Here is a 19,258-nt window from a genome sequence, read left to right on the forward strand (position 1 = left end):
TACGGCGTGATATTCCGGTGAGGCAGCACTATAAAGTTGGGCATTGTGCTCACTGCTACAAGTAGACACCGTCGTTTATATGACTGAAAAATTGTTGAAAAAGACGTTAAACCCGAACACACACACACCATTTCCCAAAACAATTTGTCAGCCGTAAATTTTTCTAACGTCATATACTCTTTTTCTGAGTCTATGACCGGGGAATGTGGAAACAAATCCTCTGTGTCAACTTGAACATCTAATGGCGGGTTCAGCAGTAACATTTTGAAAGTAGTTTTAATATTCTGAATTGTAACTTCATCAATAATGATATGATGTACATGAATGACAAATATTTTTGTCTTGCCACTAGTGATGACTCATTTGTGATAGCACTCCATCTGACAAATTAAATGCTGGTATATTTTGGCGTATATACTCTCTCAAATCGGACATACTGTTGACTTACATTGAGTGATTGAATAACAGTAGAGATGTTCTAATCAGAAATTGATAAAGTCTTCTTCGCAAAGCTATATGATGCCAACATTAATGGGTGACGTCTTACCATTTCTTTTAATATGAGGTATGTATCTACATTGGTCTCTTTTCTTAAAGCTATTGTCTCCGTTTATGCTGTTGATTCGGGAACAGCATTTTGTAAAACTAGCATCCGTTTTTGTGCTTCCGATAATGCGATTTCTATTCCATTTCCTTCTTTCTTTTTAATATCTGGTACTTTTGAGCTTCCTCTTCGATCAACATAGTGTTCTTCAATTCGTCGTTTAAGTGAAGAGAACGAAAGTGTTCTAATTATATCGATAATACTGAGATCCAGTCCTAACACTCGGTGTATTTCTTATACAAGAAAGACAGCTTTAAATGAATTTCCCCCTTCTTCGAAGAAATTGTCATCATCTTGTGGAACATCTGTTTGAAGGATATTTTTCCACAATTGCTGAATAACTGAAACTAGAGTTGTCATTGATTCTAATTTTGGTATTTCTTGTAGGAGGTGTAGGAGGTTAGAATATTCTTTATCAAGATACGGCATTGGTAATGTACTGTTTTTCAAGGCATGTTGTAAATGAACGTCTGACCACTGTGTCAATATCCAATTACCCAGTGACGATATATTTCCACTGACTAGCTCTTTAGACTGTTCTACATGCTTTGTATGATCATGCCTTGGAAGAGCTAATGAAGTGTAGTCATTTGTATACACTACGGTATGCAGATCATTATCAAATATACCTGATGAAAGCTTACACAAAACTTCCAACCTAGTGATGCTTTTTGTTTTAGGGGTAATGTTTACGCTTTCTAGAAATTGCAACATAGGAATATTTTGTCCAGTTTCAAAGATGTCAACTGTGATATCAGTAAAATCCCTGTAGCGTTCCAAAATCTCCCTAAACATTCGGTGTTCAACACCGCGACCCAGAGCACGACAGCTAATAAGCCATTTTTTCAGAACTATTGATCCGCTTTCATGTTTTAAAGCACAAAAGCTAATGACTCCATATACTCCATATGCATCTTCCAATGAAACCAGCAAACAATCGGCTTCAAAACTTGTCACCATATTGTTTAGCGTAAACATATTTGTTCTTTGAAGCAATTCACTTCCTCTCTCTCTGAGTTCAGCATTCGAATTCACCTGTAATACAGTTGTTTTCTAAACAACAAGTTTCATTTGCATTGACCAAGTAACGTCCTTTATTCTAAGGACTTCCTTTGCTCTTTTTGCTCTTCGGTTATATTGGCTTGCATTTCGCCTAGAGCAGTTTTGTCGAATGAATTCATTTTTATACAGTTCTGTCCTTGAACTCGATTCATGTGTGCTTTGTGTCTTATCTAAGACCCACAAGCATTCAATAAAGGACTGTATAAGCCATTCGTCACGAGGAAAGCGTAACGTGCATACCTCAGGATGAATGTTTATCATTTCCTCACATTCAATTTCACTGTCATCAATAAAAACAAAAGTCTGTAGTGCTATATTTAATCTTTTCCTTATATTTTCTATGTTCTTTGACTTACTATGCCAGTTATCGCTTACATGAATAAAATCTCCTAGTTGCAGCAACATTCCCTCATTTTCAAATGCCTTTTCAACATCATCAATCCTGTTTTTGCTCATAAGAACCAACGGGAAGCCTTTGTTTTTCTTTTGTAAGAGAAAACTTTGAAACTCTTTATATCCATCTGATACAAGTATGTCGTTGTTTGCACGTTCAAGTCATATTCAGAATCGGAATACGCATTATACAAAGAGCTGGAGATATTTGGTATGGTCAGATCAACATCTGGAAATTCATATATAGGAAATGGCTCGCTGTTTGGAAGGTTTTCAAGGCTGATAACAAATCGACGTGGCTTTTGTAAATTTTTAGCAAGAAAGGCTTCAAACGCCTTTGTAAACATTTCAAGAGATTGCACGCATTTATTCTTCACTACCAATACGACTACATCGTGTAAGGACGGTTGTGTCTGAGTTAGCCGTTGATAGAAGTCATACTTGCTGGACATTGCAATATCTTTTATTAACATATGGTCATGCATTATAACACGTTCAATTTATTTGATGCATTCTGGGGTCACAATGATATTTGAGATAATTTCTCCAGAAATTTCTTTGAAATGTTTCGGCAGTAGTGGCGATTTTGGAACGGAAGTATCTCGATTTGAATAATCAGAACTTAGTTGCAGATTTGGGTTTTCTGATGATTGACAATTGTCTTCCAACTGAAATTCCATTTTAGATAAGAGTTCTTCAACTTCTTTTCTTTTGACAAGTGTCTGATCAAAGAGACACCCGAAATTTAACTTACCATTAAAGTACCAGGAGAAAAATTGGAATAGAAAAATCAAGGCTGTCATTGTCGTCTCTGTGAAAACGTCCATTTTCAAGTCCCCTCATCATAATTTCTATCCATGGTATATACGAGAATGAATTTCCGCTTGCTGAGAAGTACTCCTTACACGCTGCGTCCAAAGAACCCTGAAAAACAGTGTGTCAGGAATACGGGTTTGTATTTTCCTAAGCCTTTCCAAAAGTCCATATTTCAAACCATTCTGTGGTATCGACGACAAGTTATCTTTCATTTTCTTACAGGCAATATCAAAAGGCTGAGTCATGTCTGTCTCTACATGAATGGGAAACATGCTTGTGCGCCAGCCAACTGTATCTGTTGCATCACGATTTTGCAAATGCCTCTATGACTTTCCAAGCAGACAGAAATAGTTTCTTTGTTAAACTGAACTGATAATGCACGAGTAAATGCAGTCAGTATTACTGCTTCGTTCGAACATTTATTATCCAAAGAAATGCTGCGCACAGAAGCTGCGTTAACATTTTTTTTCATCCACATTGCTGTATATGGAAGGTTCACTTATCATTTCCCTTTTCATCAACCAGTTGTTTGTTGTTTGCTGTTCACGCCAAAATTTGACTTCGTCTTCCGAACAGAACTTTCCTTCCTCCCAAAATTTTTAACATAATGTGTCATAAGAAGTTAAACATGGTGACAACTGCGGGTCTGATCCTGAGTAAATATGCCTTAAAACTGTGCAAAAGTCTTCTAAAATTTGCTGCCAGGACATCACATCTGTGATTATATGATGAGATACTAATAAGCAGACGTATTCTTTGACATCACTATGTTTAACGTCAAAGATAGCAGCATTTAAAAGTTCTCCACTGTCTATGTTTAGGGAATATTCTAATTCTTTGAATTTGTCCAGGAATATGTTTTCATGTGTAATCATTTTTCCCTTTTGTAAAACTTTAACCATATCTACTTTTGGTTTGGTGTCATCCAGTGGAATATATTCTTGAAATACTATTCCATTTTCTACAAATACAAAAATGTACACAACTGACGTATAATACCGCTATAAGAGTTTTTGAAAACTTCAGGCAGACATTTGCCTTTTCAAAATGCTGGCCAATACCTAATCAACACATAATTTTGTTTATGGCATTTTGTTTTGAGAAAGGCTTTTCACCCAAATGAAATAACAAGATTCAACTGTCGACTTGACTTTTGCAACCTTCAAATGTACTTACCCTGTCTCGTTGAAGAGGTTACTGCGTATTTAAGATTGAAATATGTTTCACTTACTTCACTGATGACTTTTATTTTGTCATATTTATTTTGTTATTGAGTATATGGGAATTGTTTGCAAGGCAGTTAAGTTCTTTAACCTTCAAACCAGCTGATGGAAATACGTATTAATTAAATTATAACTTTATATTGTCAAATTTGTTATTATGATAGAACTGTTTGCAAGGTGATTGTTAAACATATAGATAAGGCTGTACGTGTTTATTTCTATTTCAAGTAGTTTAAAAAAAAAGCCTGTTATGAAACTAATAGTGTCTCTTTTACAAGTTACTAATTTAAGAAAGTAACAAATCCTAAATACCAGCCTCTTGCTTTATTAGAATACTGTGTAATATAAAGCAAGGAAAACCATGTATGGCAGATCAAAACCAGTTAGATTATAAAAATGTTTTAGTCATACGTTTTGTCATATCATTCAACACTATGTATTCTATTGAAATAAAATACCAAAAATCAGTTAGCTCAATCTATCTTACCTTTAAGTCTCATTTGAATCCCATTATTTTTTTTCTAATTCACCTCGCTTGCTGGGTATTGCCGCGGGCGCTTAAAATCGTCATCTCAAACAGTTATGTTAAAACCTTATAAAACATTGACTTTACAAAGGGCATGCAAACTAACACTCAGATGATTGTTCTGGCCAATGAGAAAGTTTTTTATTTTTGTTGGGTTTAACGTCGCACCTACACAATTTTAGGTCATATGGCGACTTTCCACCTTTGATGGTAGAGGAATACCCCTAGGTGCCCCTCCGTGCATTATTTCATCACGAGTGGGCACCTGGGTAAAACCACCGACCTTCCGCAACCTAGCTGGATGGCTTCTTTACATGATGAATTCAGCGCCCCGAGTGAGGCTAGTGAGGCTCGAACCTACATTAATGAGGGGCAAGTGATTTGAACTAAATGACCTTAACCAACCATTTGACTACGAAAGCCCCGCCGATGAGACAGATATGTTGCCTGTACTGTCACTAGAGCGACACCGCAGACGAATTGTCCATTTATGAGTATATCACTAGCTTTGTATTTCTATCTGTAGGACTCTCTACTTTCTTTTTCCTGGAACGGAAGTATCATGAAATTATGGTTTACTTGCAAAATACTTCACATTGCTTTTCATTAAGAATTGACTTGATCCTTGTCAGTTTGTTCTTTATATAAGTTATTGTAAAGATACCGCTCTATACAAAAGATTTAAACGTATTGACGACTAACCCTGAAATGTTAGATCTACATTGTCTCCGAACACGACACAACAATGGATATACCGTTTAATATGAAGCACATTATAGTAGAAACTATACATGCGATGAGGTTTTCCAAAATATAAAAATAGCCTGAGCACTGCACTCGTCGTTCATGAACCGCCAAAAATGTGAATCTCTGAATCAAAATCAACCGCTTACCTACAGTAAATTATCGCATAGATACTTAAACGTTATATTATATTTATGAAATATTTTATATAAGAAAAATAGTTTATAGCATTATTCACCACTTTCTTGTAACTAAACTTTCTATGACGTCCAAACATTTTAGAGATTATTTGGTGTACTCGATTTGCACACTACACTCACACCAGTAAAACAGTTGGCGTTTAAGTGTTTTGCACTTCCTCGAAAATCAGCTTGAAAATTTGTTTTTTTCTGATTGTTTTGGTGTTTTGTTTCGTTTATGTCAATTTCAATCTGCTGCCTATCATACTACGACATTTCGATAACACCAATGATTTATGAAAAGAAAACGAACCGTTTTCAATTAAAACACAACCGTTTTACGTTCAGCGACTAAACATATGTAAAACACATAGTGTTTTGAGTAGAACAGATGTGTTTAGATTAAAAAAACGGAGATGTTTTGTTTTCGAACACCGGCAAAACGTGTTACACGTTCCCATTTTTTACAGTGTATAGTAACATAATGGATATTTTCAGGATTAAGATAATGGACATGTATATTAACAACTTTATGCGTTGAGAAGTGTGTTTATCAACCTAAGAAAGTCAAAGACTGCAGAAATGAGTTTCGAAATATAAACAGCAATGTATTCTGAAAGGGTTACATTGCAGCCATATTTTCTTGTAATACCAAATCGTTTGGTAAAACAAGGAAATGTATCTTCTTTTTGACTGTGTAGTAGAAAGGTGAAATTGTACATGGTTTCATGACTAGGTGAAGACGTTTTTAAGATATATGCAACATGATATGTGCATTTTAAAACTATTTTTCCACCAAGTCAAGGATCGTAACTCTGGTCTGGCTATGTGAAATGCCAAACAGAACATCAGATGCACAACTTGACATGCTATATAACAATTTTCTAATGTTTAATGACTCTACGTATGTTTTGAGATATATGCGACACCAACTTTTATGTCTTAATACACTTTTGACTAAATCAAGGGCCATAACTGATCTGGCCGAAAACAATCCGAGACAAAACCCTGTCTTATTGTAAAGAATGACCAACACAGTATTCTTACTACAAGTATATGTTTATTATATGAGTGCGCCTTAACAACTGCTGAAACAACATCCCAAACTGGGTGTGTATAAAATATACGCATGCGCTGTGAGTATACTACATTATCTACATAATGATACATCTCCCCTTTTGGCAAAGAACAAGGAACACAATTTCTGAAAGCTAAAATAAAATAAATCAAAATACTCCAAATTTACTATAACGTAAAATTTCTTTCATAAAGTCTGTTTCTCCATGAATGGCATATTTTTGCTATCAGCACTTAATTATCTCTGTTCACTGTTTACATAGCACGCGTGTTCCGCTATCTAATGTTATCATATTACATTGTTTCAATTAATCTTGTCGGAGGTTTAACTGCCCTGCCAGATCTACTCATATATGTTTTTTCACTTGCTTCATTATCTGACCTTTTATTGCTTTTATCAGAGAATTGTGAAATACAGTCAGAATTTTCTTGAGGCGCCGAAAGGTTGTTATTTTCCACATTTTGCATGTCAACTTCAGGTATGCACTCTTTTGATTCATTGGTTTGTAACAAATGCCTCCTATTGCGACGATATGTGTTACCGTCAGGTGTTTTAACAGAGTATGACCTATCATGGTGTTTTTGCACTACTACTGCAGGACTCCAATTTTTATTTGCTTGCTGAATTCGTGCCGAATCTCCTATTTCTAATGGTGGTAAATGCTTGGCTGTCATATCATAATACACTTTCTCCCTTTCCTTGTTTGCTGACAATTTCTCACGAATGACCTTGTGTGAGATTTGCCGGGGAAGTAATTGTGACCTAGCAACTGGCAACACTGACCTAATTTGACGTTGGAACATGATTTCACTGGGTGAAAAACCTATTTTAAGTTTTGTAACCCTATATTCTTGTATTCCTATCATTGGGTCGGTGCCTGATGCTCTGGCCTTCGTGAAAATGCGCTTGCAAATTTTCACGTGCGCTTCCGCAAAACCATTACCGGAGCTGTGGTAGGGACTTGTGGTCTGGTGTGTAAAATCCCAGAGCTTTGCAAAGTTTGCAAACTCATGAGATGCATAGCATGGCCCATTATCAGATACTACAATTTCTGGTATGCCAAATCTAGCAAATATGCCTTTGAGCCTACTTATAACTGTCGAACTTCTACAGTTAGGCAGCTCTTTGACCTCAAAGTAATGTGAATAATGGTCAGCGACTATCAAAAAGTCTTTGCCATTGAACTCAAATAGGTCTGTGCCAACTACCTGCCATGGGTATTCTGGAACTTGGGTGTAGACAAGCGGTTCTTTCTGGTTTGAGTCTCTGTGTTGCAAACATACAGGACATTTCAGAACGAGATCTTTAATTTCCTGGGTGATTCTAGGCCAGAAAACAATATCACTTGCTCTACTTATTGTTTTCTCTATTCCCATATGACTTGAAGAATGTAGTTTTGACAATAAGTCTGCCCTTAGGGATTTAGGAATAACAATTTTGTGACCCTTCATTATTACCCCATCCATGACGGTAAGCTCATCCCTGTAATTCCAGAAATCTAGCAGTTCTGACTTGCAGTGATTTCTTTCATCAGGCCAACCTTCAATAATGACTTGCTTCAGGGACAAAAGTTGTTCGTCCCTGTCAGTATTGACCTTGATTTCTTGTAATTTCCGGTCACTTATCGGTAAGCTTCTTTTGACCATATTAACCTGGACTTCTACAGTTTCCGTCAGGGACGGATCTGTATCCTTTACCGGAAATCTAGACAAAGTATCTGGTAAAGGAATCTGAGTTCCCTGCCTATAAGTGACATCTATATCATACTGTGAAATGTTTAAGAGCAGCCGCTGTAACCTAACAGGTGCAGCAAATAAGGGTTTCTTACATATAGCTATCAATGGTAAGTGGTCTGTAACTACTTTGACTTTTTTCCCATACACCCACTGGTGGAATTTCTTCAAGCCAAATACCAGTCCAAGACACTCTAACTCAATCATAGCATAGTTCATTTGGCTTGGCGTAAGACTTTTACTGGCATAACTATAGGTCTACCTTCTTGAAGGAGTGTGGCCCCAAGTCCTGACCTACTTGCGTCGGTTTGCAACTCTAAGGGTTTGGCCGGGTCATAGAAAGCAAGGACAGGAGCTTGCGTTATGATATCAATCATCTGATCATAAGCTTGCTGCTGTGATTCACCCCAGAGAAATTCTACATCTTTCGCCAATAATTCTCGTAAGGGCAAAGTGACCTCAGATAGCCTAGGTGCATATCTAGCAAGATACTGACTCATGCCAAGTACCGTTTCGAGTTGTGACCTATTTTCCGGGATAGGCATTTCTCGAATTGCCTTGTCTGGATCTGGGCTAAGACCTTGTTTAGATATCACATGACCGAAATAACTAATCTGGGACTGCCCAACCTCCAGCTTATCTGGATTAAGGCGTATACCTTGTTCTAGTGACCTTTGGAGCACTGCTCTCAAATTCGCATCATGCTCCTCCCTTGTTTTGCCATATACTAAAATATCGTCTACTATGGCAGCTACCCCTGGGAGACCCTCAAATATTTCGTCTATTTTCTTTTGGAACAGATCCATCGCAGACGAAATACCCATTGGAAGCCTCAGATACCTGTACCTCCCAAATATGGTATTGAATGTAGTCAACATGGAAGACTTCTCTGTCAAATGCATGGCCCAGTAACCTGACCTAGCGTCTAATTTTGTAAAAAATGTAGCACCGTTTAGCTGGGGAAGTATGTCATCCAGTGTTTTTGTCGGATGATAAGGACGTTGAATGTTTCTGTTCAAGTCACCCGGATCAAGTACTATTCGCAAGTCACCTGATTTTTTCTGTACTGTCACCATTGAATTGACCCACTCAGTAGGCTCACTTACTTTTGTAATGACCCCCAATTTTCTCCATCTTATCTAGCTCCTTCTTGCATTTATCTCGTAATGCAACAGGAATCCTACGTGGAGGATGAACCACAGGTTTAGCATCATGTTTCAGATAAATAGAACATTGCCCTGGAATAGAGCCAATGCCCTTAAAAACCTGGGAATATTCATTCAGCACTGCTGTTTTGTTAAGCGGGGAGGATACATAATTGGAAGTGACAGCATGTGCGAGTTTAACTGGGCCAAAATCTATGGAAGTCTGAAAACCAAACAAGGGTGGTGACTGGGTGTCTACTACATGAAATTCTACATACTTGGTCTGTGCAGAAGGTTCATGGGTACACTGCAGGGTAATGGAACCTAGACATACTAAAGGGTTGCCATTATAACCTGTGAGCTTCGTTACAGAGGAACAGAGTGCGGTTTTTACACCTAATTGTTGCAATGCAAAATGAGGTAAAATATTCACCTGTGCGCCAGTGTCTATCTTGAAAGAAATTTGTTTCCCAAGAGGTCCAGTTTTAATATCCAAATGCCTGATTGCACATCTTGTCCACAGCACTAATTACTGTATCAATGTAAATATCCTCAGATGAATCATCAGCCCTCACTTCATTGACACGTTTACTCCTGCACACCCTCGCGTAGTGATTCCATTTTTTACAGTTTCGGCATTGCACTCCCTTCGCCTTACACTGTTTGTCCCCATGGAATTGACCACAGTTTTGGCACGATTTGTGCGCGACATCGGGCTTGTTTTCCGTTGATTTCCGCGACCCGCCTTTGCACTTTATATCTTGTTTTCTCGATTCCTCTTTTTTGTGAGTAGTTTTCCGTACATAGTTAATAGAAGACGATTCTTGCATGTTATTCATTTGCTCTTGTGCATATTCTACAGTCTGACATATGTCAACAGCTTTCGCCAATGTTAGTTTCTCACCTACTGTCAAAAGCTTCTCTCTTATTTTGGACGACTTTACACCGAACACGATTCGATCTCTAATCAAATCTTCCTTGTAGGCTTCGCCATAAGAACAGTCATTTGCAAGTATCTTAAGTCGTGTGATGAATTGTTCCATGGTATATTCACCTTGCACTTCATTATTAAATTTGAACCGCGCAAATACTGGGTTTGATTTCGGCTGAACGTGTTTTTCAAATGCGTCGGCGGTAGCTTTTACTGATTTTTTCTGATCAGCTGTCAACACTAAAGTTTTATAAATTTCTCTTCCTTTTTGTCCCATCCATAGGAGCAAGTATGTGATTTGTACTGGTTCATCTTTCCCCTTTAACGGACCCTGGAATATCAATTCCGCGTGACCTCTAAAGGTTTTGAATGTTTCCAACAAATTCGGACTGTCCCAGTCCATTGTAGGCGTCGGTACACCGGTTAAATCCATTATTTAAATCCGATACACTATATGCACTATATGCACAATGATTGTTAATAATCCTGACAAATGCGGATGTATTAAAATCGTTAATTTTCTGACACCATGTCTTATTGTAAAGAATGACCGACACAGTATTCTTACTACAAGTATATGTTTATTATATGAGTGCGCCTTAACAACTGCTGAAACAACATCCCAAACTGGGTGTGTATAAAATATACGCATGCGCTGTGAGTATACTACATTATCTACATAATGATACAAACCCCAGTTGCACAACTTTACATGCTGTATAATATTCCTGTATGGCTTCATAACCCTATGTTTGACACTTTGAGATACACGCGAAACAAACTTTCAGGCCCTTTGCACGATCATGTTTGACTTTGCCAAGGGTAAAAACTCTTGTCTGATTGTGTGAAATCTGAGTTAAAACTGAAGGCGCACAACTTTACATCCTGAATAACAATCCCGTGAGGTTTGGTGTTTCTAGGTCATATATCTTTAGACATATATACGACATAAAGACGGAAGGACGGGCAGACGTACGGACAAGTTTAAATCTAAGCCCACTGCCCCAACACACACACACAAAATTCTGGGACACGAAAATGCAGAGAAATATTTGAAAAAAATATATATACATACGTATTAGATAGCGCTCACATGGACCGATTATCGTCCTTTGTAAAGCCGCACGGACGAAGCCTGTACATATTATAAGATAAATTTAAATTTAAGTCTTGTAAAGGTACTTATAACATTCTGATTTGTAACCATCCGAGATTTGTACAAAACGTTTTCAAGACTCAGCATGTGATATCATCAATATTTAAAAGCTTTAAATTGCAATAATTCTTAATATACACTCTGATTTTACCTCCGTCTGACATGTTTCTAGTTTTGCACATAGACACAAATCAATAAATTGTCTTTGCCTTAAAGTGAAATTGTATATCATCATGATATCTTGACTGTTTCGTGATAAGAGAAAATATCTCGATCTGTGCATTCTTTCTCATAATGGATAGTTAACAATTTGACATACATTAAGATTTTTTATTCTTTGGTCTAAATACAAGATTACCAACGGCGTTTTGTGTTAACCTCAGATTATTTCATAAGTCGAAACAAAACAATTTCCATAACATATGACTTTTATTATTATTTCGTCAATGAATGAAACACAATCCGGAGTGCGTATACAATACACAATAGTAATCAGAGCCTCATTTATATAGTAAATGGTTGGAAGGTTATTGGCCGCTCAAGTAAGGGGGAAACAGACGTGAACGTGTTATTTATTTAATTAAAATTTTTAATGCGGACCGATGATTCATTAAGTGCAATATACCACAGACATCACCGCAATGGCAGCTGAATCGAAGATTTTATTCCTCGCCGAGTCGTCCTGCGTAAGAATAAAACCCCGATCCATGCCAAGTACGATGAGGCCATATACTGCAACCGTACGGGATTGCCATCCTTAGGGCAAAACCCGAATGCATTCCTCCATTCCAAACTATTTGGGTTGCCATTCCTTATGACAAGCCCGAACCATTCAATCCATTCCAACATACGGTCCATTTCCTATAGATTCCAATCAAGAACGCCAAAAGTAATGATTTCCTGAAATATGGCCTGCCTTCCCAGACGAGTGCTCCGTCTCGAGAATTGAGCCTTAAACAGGGTAAATTAACTAAGCACGTCTGTTCCCCCTAAGAATTTAAGAATTTTGGCCACAAGAAATTGAGCGGAAAACTGTTCACGAAATTTCTCCCCCAATTCTTAAATAATCTTACAAGTGTTTAATTATGGCCTGTTTAATCTCATATAAGAAGAATTCTAAGCCTATATCATTCAAATGAACCCCGTCTTTGCGAAAAAAGTTTGTTTTGGCATCAATATCTGTTCTTATAACATCTACATTTCCTACATCTTTCAGTAACTGACGACCAATTCTGTTAACTCTTTTTCTTTTCTGTTCTATTCCGACCCAACCACCCGTAGCACCCTTCCAGATGCGGCGTTGTAAAATATCGACCCATATAATTACCGCATCTGGAAAAGCGTCACGCATGTAACTCAGTTCTTTCTTAATATAATCTTTTATGTCTAAGATTGACAAAGAAGATAAATCATTCCCACCTAAATGTATGAAAATAATTTTGGGGGGCGAGTTACAAAACAGCACCTGATATTCAACGGTATGTCGGAAATCATGCCAATGCAATCCACGCACTCCTAACCATGCTATTGTCGTATTCAGCTTTAAAGTTGGCTTGCTAGTTCCAGCCGCACGATTTCCCGCCCAGTACATTATTGAATCTCCCAGACACCATACATCTAAACATAAAGGAATAATGACAAATTGACCGGACAATAAATGTACCTGTATTATAAAATTCAATAATGTCGTACCAGTTAATTAAACAGTCGAAATATTACTTGTATATTATAACGCATTATGTTGCTATTCAGTTGGTTACTAAGCTGCTTCATTTCACGTCAATTATACTTGTATAATTGTTCCGCTTTATGATATAGAACAAACAGATGGCTTAAATCTATAACAGAAAATTGTCTTGATCCCTGACATCGTGACTAAATTATTCTTTTTTAAAAAATTGACCATATATTTATTGCCTAATATAGAGCTTAAATGCACTACTTGACCAGCGGCCTAATTGTTTGATCACAGATGAAGGAGCCCCTTGTAGGCTTAGATCTGTTGCTCGGCCGATACGAAATGAGTGACTTTTCACCGATGTATTTGAGAAACTAGACCTACTGATACATTTAGTTAAGACGGCTGAAAATTGAGTTCTTGTAACGGGCGTTCCATTACTATGACAAAACAACGGTCCTTGTACTTTAGGCCTTGAAAAAATGTAATCTAATAATGCAGATATCGGGCACAGATCGCCTGTTTGTTTTGGTATTTTAAGAAATACTGGGAACCCGCTTTGGTTCGTTTTTGAGTGACGTAATCTTATGACTACGTATTTGTTGTTTTGCATAAATGTGAGATCCGATAAGAATATTGCATGCTGTGTTTGCGTTGCGGTTGCTACAACAAGTTCACCGATGCGAAACAGACCAAAATAAGCTAAAATAAATATTGATTTAAATAGTCTGTATTCATAAAAATCATAACATACATGAGAAAGGATCCCACATATTTCTGATAACATTCGTATTGTCATTGGTGCTCGGTTATCATTTGTACTGCGAGACCTATAGCAACCTTCTAACAATTTGCTTACAATGAAAATCCGACTAATATCAAAATAGCCATGTATTTTGTGACAAAATTTTATGCCAGCAATGTATGTAGAGATTGTTTTAGGTGATTGCCCTTTTTCAAAACAGTATGCCATGAATAGAATAATATGCCTGACAGGAATTGGCCACTGTGTATCTAAGTTGTAAAGGGATCTGAATTTTTCAAAAGCAGTGATGCCAGTTTGATACGTGAGACGAGTATTATGAGCTATTCCAGACTGCAAAAGTTGTCCAGCTCTAGACTGAAGGCGTTCCATAGAAATTCCGGAACCTGACATGGGGTGCTGTCTGCGTCTGGTGCTAGCTCCCGGAATCTGGTTAACTGAAACCGAGATAAAGCATCGCAGATGTCGTTTTGGTGACCAGGAAGGTGGCAACCTTTTATAAGTATATTTAATTTAAGACACCGTAAGGTAAGAATTCTAACAAGGCACATGACAAGGTCTGATTTGGAAGACAATTTATTCAAAATTTGAACTACTGCTATATTATCACAGTTGAATTTAATTTTCTTGTTCGCTAATTCATCTCCCCAAATAAACAATGCTACCACGATTGGAAATAGTTCAAGGACAGTAATGTCTGTCGTAATACCCGATAAATGCCAAGACACTGGCCACCTAGCGTTACACCAATGGCCCTGATAATAAATACCAAAGCCTAGTTGTTCGCCCCCAGCACTGTCAGAAAATAATTGCACATCTTCATTTGTGACCCAGAACCTATCGTGGAAAACGGAAATACCATTAAACTTTCGAAGGAATGTCAACCACATAGTCAAAGCCTGTTTCACCTCATTTTTCAACCTAATGTGATGGTAGGGTTTAGTGAGACCGCAAACTGTATTTATTAGCCGGCGTATAAACGGCCTACCTACCACAATAGCCCTGCAGCAGAAATCAGAGACCCTATCAACGACTGTACTTTCTTTAAAGTAGTTTTGGGGTGATGTAACATGTCTTCAATTTTTGAGATAATTTCTTCGATTTTCGAAATGAGAATCCTTACAGACATGTCCCGGCTCGAAAGTTCAAGTCCCAAAAACGTAAGACACTCACAGGGACCTTCTGTCTTATCGTCTGCTAACGGTACCCCTAGCTCGGACATCGTTTCTTTAAACACAGTTAATATTTTTGAACAAGAATCTTGAGTTTTATTTCCCCCTAAGTAATCGTCTAGATAATGAATCAGTTTTCCCGATTTCATTTTCAGCTTGACACAAAATTCCAGAAACCTGGCAAAACGTTCAAAAGTAATACAGGAAATTGAGGCTCCAAATGGGAGCATTTTGTCCACAAAAAATCTGTTATTGAATCTGATACCAAGTAGTTCCCAGTCCGCGGGACAGATCGGAATTAACCTATATGCGCTTTTTATATCGGATTTAAACAATTTGCAGTTGCGACCAAGAGCCTGTACCAAATTTACTGCCTCGTCAAAACGGGTGTATTGTACGGTACAGAGGGCCGGGTCGATATAATCATTTATAGATTCACAGGGTGGGTATGACAAATGATGGATCATTCTGTATTCCCCCGAAGATTTCTTTGGCACTAGTCCTAAGGGTGAAACAATTAAATTCGATACAAAATACGGATCTTGGAATGGTCCCGCCACGCGCCGAGCCTCAATTTCCTTTCTAATTTGCTTTTCTACAATGTCTGGTTTGAGTAAAACTGAACGTAGGTTATTAGCATCACGAGAAATCCTAGGACCAGAATATTGAATAGAAAATCCATTTCTAAAACCATTTAGTAAGAAACTGGCTTCAGCTTTATCATAAAATTGTAAATAATATTCCAGAACGGATATATTTATCGGGGAAGGGGCTAAACTCTGAACATCTAAATTAGAGGGTTCGTTTTGACTTACTGATTGCTGCCCTTTACTTTCTGTTGTTTTGACCCCTAAAGAAACCTCTACCTCTTTGAAAGCCTCTACCTCGGAAGGGCCTTTGAAAAGCAGAGGTGTTGCTTATATTTCCCTGACTGTTAACTGATGGATTGCACTCAGCTTGAGGATGAGGCCCATTACATCTAGAACATACATGAGGGAATCTACAATGTGGCCATGAGCAACGACCAGCGTTAAAGTCCAAGCATGCAAACCTACTTTGTCTAACAGCAGACGGAGTTGATGAGCTAGGCTTTGCAAGTGTACAACGCCACCATAGGTCGTTATTTATCTGTGACCACGGGGCGTGAGATATAGCTTGGCGAAGCCTAAATTGTTCATCATACGTTCTCCACGCAAAGCCAGGTTGACGCGTAGCACATTCACGGATGTTGTACATATAGTGCAATAATTCATATACTTGATCCGGATGATTAGATAAATAAACAGATGCAAAAATAAGAAATGCGTCAGTCCATTTTTCAATGTTCGAGATATTTTCCTTACATTCTTTTTGAGAAGATATAATAAGGCCCTCTGAATTTAACTTAAACACTCCACCTTTGCAAAATTCTGACAACTATATCGCTCCCTTAAGAAGTAGCGCTAAGTTAATATATTCTCCTCGACATATCTGCTGTTTTAGAGTAGTTGGCACGTGCACCGATAAATCATCGTGCGCTAGACGTATTATAGAGTTAGAATAACTGTTTGGTAGAATAGAGTTCGTCCCGTTTTGAAAATTATTTTCACAGACGGGTGAATGAAAGGCTGTATTACCCGCTTGATTCATAGAGCTACACCCATTTGATGTCAAATTTGAACTAATATTGTTTTGAGAAATTAAGCCAGAAGATCTTAAAATCTGTTCAAAATCTATAGTATTTGACCTACCGGCTTCTGTGTTTGTGATGGTATCATCCACCAGGTCCTCCAACTCCTCCGATGGCCGTTTCCGCCCTCGCTGTCGCTCAGGGTCCCGCTCCGCTGGGTGTTCCCGCTGTAACGCATGAATATCGCCAGCAGGGTGTTCCTGCTCTGCCCCTGGGATATTGCCAGCAAGGTGTTCCTGCTCGGAAACCGCCTGTGCTTCGTTGGCTCGGCCCCTAGCGATGTTAGCCCGTCTCCGCTCCGGCCTTTGTTCCCTCAGATTTTCTGCCCCCGGGATATTGCCAGCAGGGTGCTCCCGGTCGGCAACCGCACGTGCTTCATTGACTCTATTTGCTCGACCTCTAGCGACATTAGCCTGTCTACGTTCCGGCCTTTGTTCCCTCAGATTTTGTGCTGCCCTATTTCTCAACACACGTTGGTTGTTTCTTGGAGGACTCCTGGCTCTGTCCCTCCGTCGAGCTCTTCCTCCGCCCTGTCTACGCGGCATAATTTCTTATAAAAAAACTTAAATAATTACTTGTTAAATCCTGTTTGCTAAATTTGACGCAGCTATTTGTTGACAGTGTAATCAAGGAAGATATCACGGTAATTTCGTGCTTTTATTCTGTCTTTAGAAGATAAATTGTTCATGGTAACAATGATTGGATTATTTATACCAAAACGTCTTTTCATTGGATGTATTTAGTTGTTTTTGAAATTGCTTAGCTACAACTGTATACCGACGTGTAATGGGGAACCAGTAATATTCTATAATTTTTATAAAACGACAAACACCGAGTAATCCCTGTTGCTAAGCAACTGCACCGACTTGGTACCGTATTTCTCCCAAAATAAATAAAATTATTTTAATTCTAAAATAATTTCTATTATTTTCATAACCGATATTTTACAAAAACATATGCCATTTCAAAAAAAAAATAATGATAATATAGAAAAATATGAAATAAAATAAGTTGAAAATAATAGCGGCACAAAATACGCCCGTCATTGTATTTGGCCCAATTCAAGGGCCATAATCCAAGAGTGCCTGAGGCAATTTGGCTGATTATCGAACTTGGTCGAGATATTTTGCCCCAAACATTGTCAGCAAGTTTGATGAAAATCGGATGAAAACTGTTCGAACTTAGAGAGCGGGCAAGGCTAAATTCGCAGATTACGAGTAATTCAAGGACCATTATCCAAGAGTGCATGGGGCAATTTGGCTGATTATCAAACTTGGGTGAGATATTATACCCACAAACATTGTCACTAAGTTTGGTGAAGATCGGGTGAAAACTGTTCGACTTAGAGGGCGAACAAGGCTAAATTTGCAGATTTTCGAGTAATTCAAGGACCATAACTCAAGAGTGCCTAGAGCGATTTTGCTGGTTATCGAACTTGGCCAAGATATTATGCCCATAAACATTGTCACCAAGTTTGGTGAAGATCGGATGAAAACTGCTTGACTTAGAGAGCGGACATGCTTTTGGACACCGGCCGCCCATCCGTCCGCCCGCCCGGACGTCCACCGCCACGGGTGTTCACATAATACGCCCCGCTCTTTCAGAGACGGACGTATAAAAAAGGTTGAAAACTAGGACGGTAAAACTGAGTGATAACGTACACCTAAATACGAGGGATGTTCGAAATATATCCGGAGAAAAACGCTGTAAAATAATAATGGACGCATGAATTTCAATGAAACATTGCGAATTTGTAGAAACGGGACTTTTAAGCAAAATGAGTGAGTCAGCAACTGACTATAACCAAAACATAGTAGCTATGGCAACCACACCTACTGAAAACCGCCCCAAAATGTAGAAATTTCTTAATGTATGTCCTTTAAACAAAGTTCTGTAACTCAATGTTTGTATAGCAATTATCATAATTTTGTTTTGTACGGTGCGTAAAATGACTACGGAACAAAGATCAGTGATAAAATTTTGTGTTTTGAATGATGTTTCAAGGAAAGATACTATTAAAATGTTACAGAAGGCATATGGAATGAAAGCAATGAATAAATCGCAGGTTTATGAGTCACAGGTACGGGCCGAGATAGTGTAATGGACGAGCCATGAAGCGGTCGGCCGACGTCAATAACGTCACGTCATGTCACGGAAATTAAGGGACTGCTTGAACTGGACCGCCGCATTACGATTCGCGTAATCAGTGACAAAGTTGATTGCAGCATCGGCACTGTTCATGACATTTTACACAACAAACCTAATTTGAGGTGGATATGCGCTAGATAGATCCTGAAAATGCTGTCAGATGACCAGAAGAAGTAGAGAATTGAGTGTTGTCGGAAATTGTGGATCGTTTCGAGCGAGATGGTGACGAGTTTCTTAG

General features: G+C 38.2%; 3 protein-coding genes across 3 annotated transcripts; all 3 read right to left on the minus strand.

The window, feature by feature from the left end:
• Positions 1 to 6,918: 6,918 nt before the first annotated feature.
• LOC123526629 (uncharacterized protein K02A2.6-like) lies at positions 6,919 to 8,577 on the minus strand. The gene has a single exon (XM_045305875.2). It carries the CDS (start codon positions 8,575 to 8,577, stop codon positions 6,919 to 6,921), a length of 1,659 nt encoding a protein of 552 aa, XP_045161810.2.
• Positions 8,578 to 9,988: 1,411 nt separating this feature from the next.
• Positions 9,989 to 10,867, minus strand: LOC128549912 (uncharacterized). Its single transcript, XM_053527687.1, has one exon. The coding sequence runs from the start codon at positions 10,865 to 10,867 to the stop codon at positions 9,989 to 9,991; it is 879 nt and encodes a 292-aa protein (XP_053383662.1).
• Positions 10,868 to 12,584: 1,717 nt separating this feature from the next.
• Positions 12,585 to 17,880, minus strand: LOC123524118 (uncharacterized). The gene is made up of 2 exons (XM_045302067.2): positions 16,934 to 17,880; positions 12,585 to 13,207 (listed from the first exon to the last, which is right to left on the minus strand). The coding sequence occupies exons 1-2, from the start codon at positions 17,415 to 17,417 to the stop codon at positions 12,660 to 12,662; spliced, it is 1,032 nt and encodes a 343-aa protein (XP_045158002.2). The 5' UTR covers positions 17,418 to 17,880; the 3' UTR covers positions 12,585 to 12,659.
• Between the last annotated feature and the right edge of the window lie 1,378 nt (positions 17,881 to 19,258).

This window comes from Mercenaria mercenaria, chromosome 2 (assembly GCF_021730395.1).
Source record: "Mercenaria mercenaria strain notata chromosome 2, MADL_Memer_1, whole genome shotgun sequence".
NCBI classification, from domain to species: Eukaryota; Metazoa; Mollusca; class Bivalvia; order Venerida; family Veneridae; genus Mercenaria; species Mercenaria mercenaria.

Bases quoted from the DNA above. Each gene is read 5' to 3' on its own strand.
- LOC123526629 (XM_045305875.2), bottom strand. From the start codon at position 8,577: ATGAACTATGCTATGATTGAGTTAGAGTGTCTTGGACTGGTATTTGGC.
- LOC128549912 (XM_053527687.1), bottom strand. From the start codon at position 10,867: ATGGATTTAACCGGTGTACCGACGCCTACAATGGACTGGGACAGTCCG.
- LOC123524118 (XM_045302067.2), bottom strand. From the start codon at position 17,417: ATGCCGCGTAGACAGGGCGGAGGAAGAGCTCGACGGAGGGACAGAGCC. The intron at 13,208-16,933 runs GTAGGTCAAATA...CTTTATGTTTAG, and splicing joins CATCACAAACACAGAAGCCG to ATGTATGGTGTCTGGGAGAT.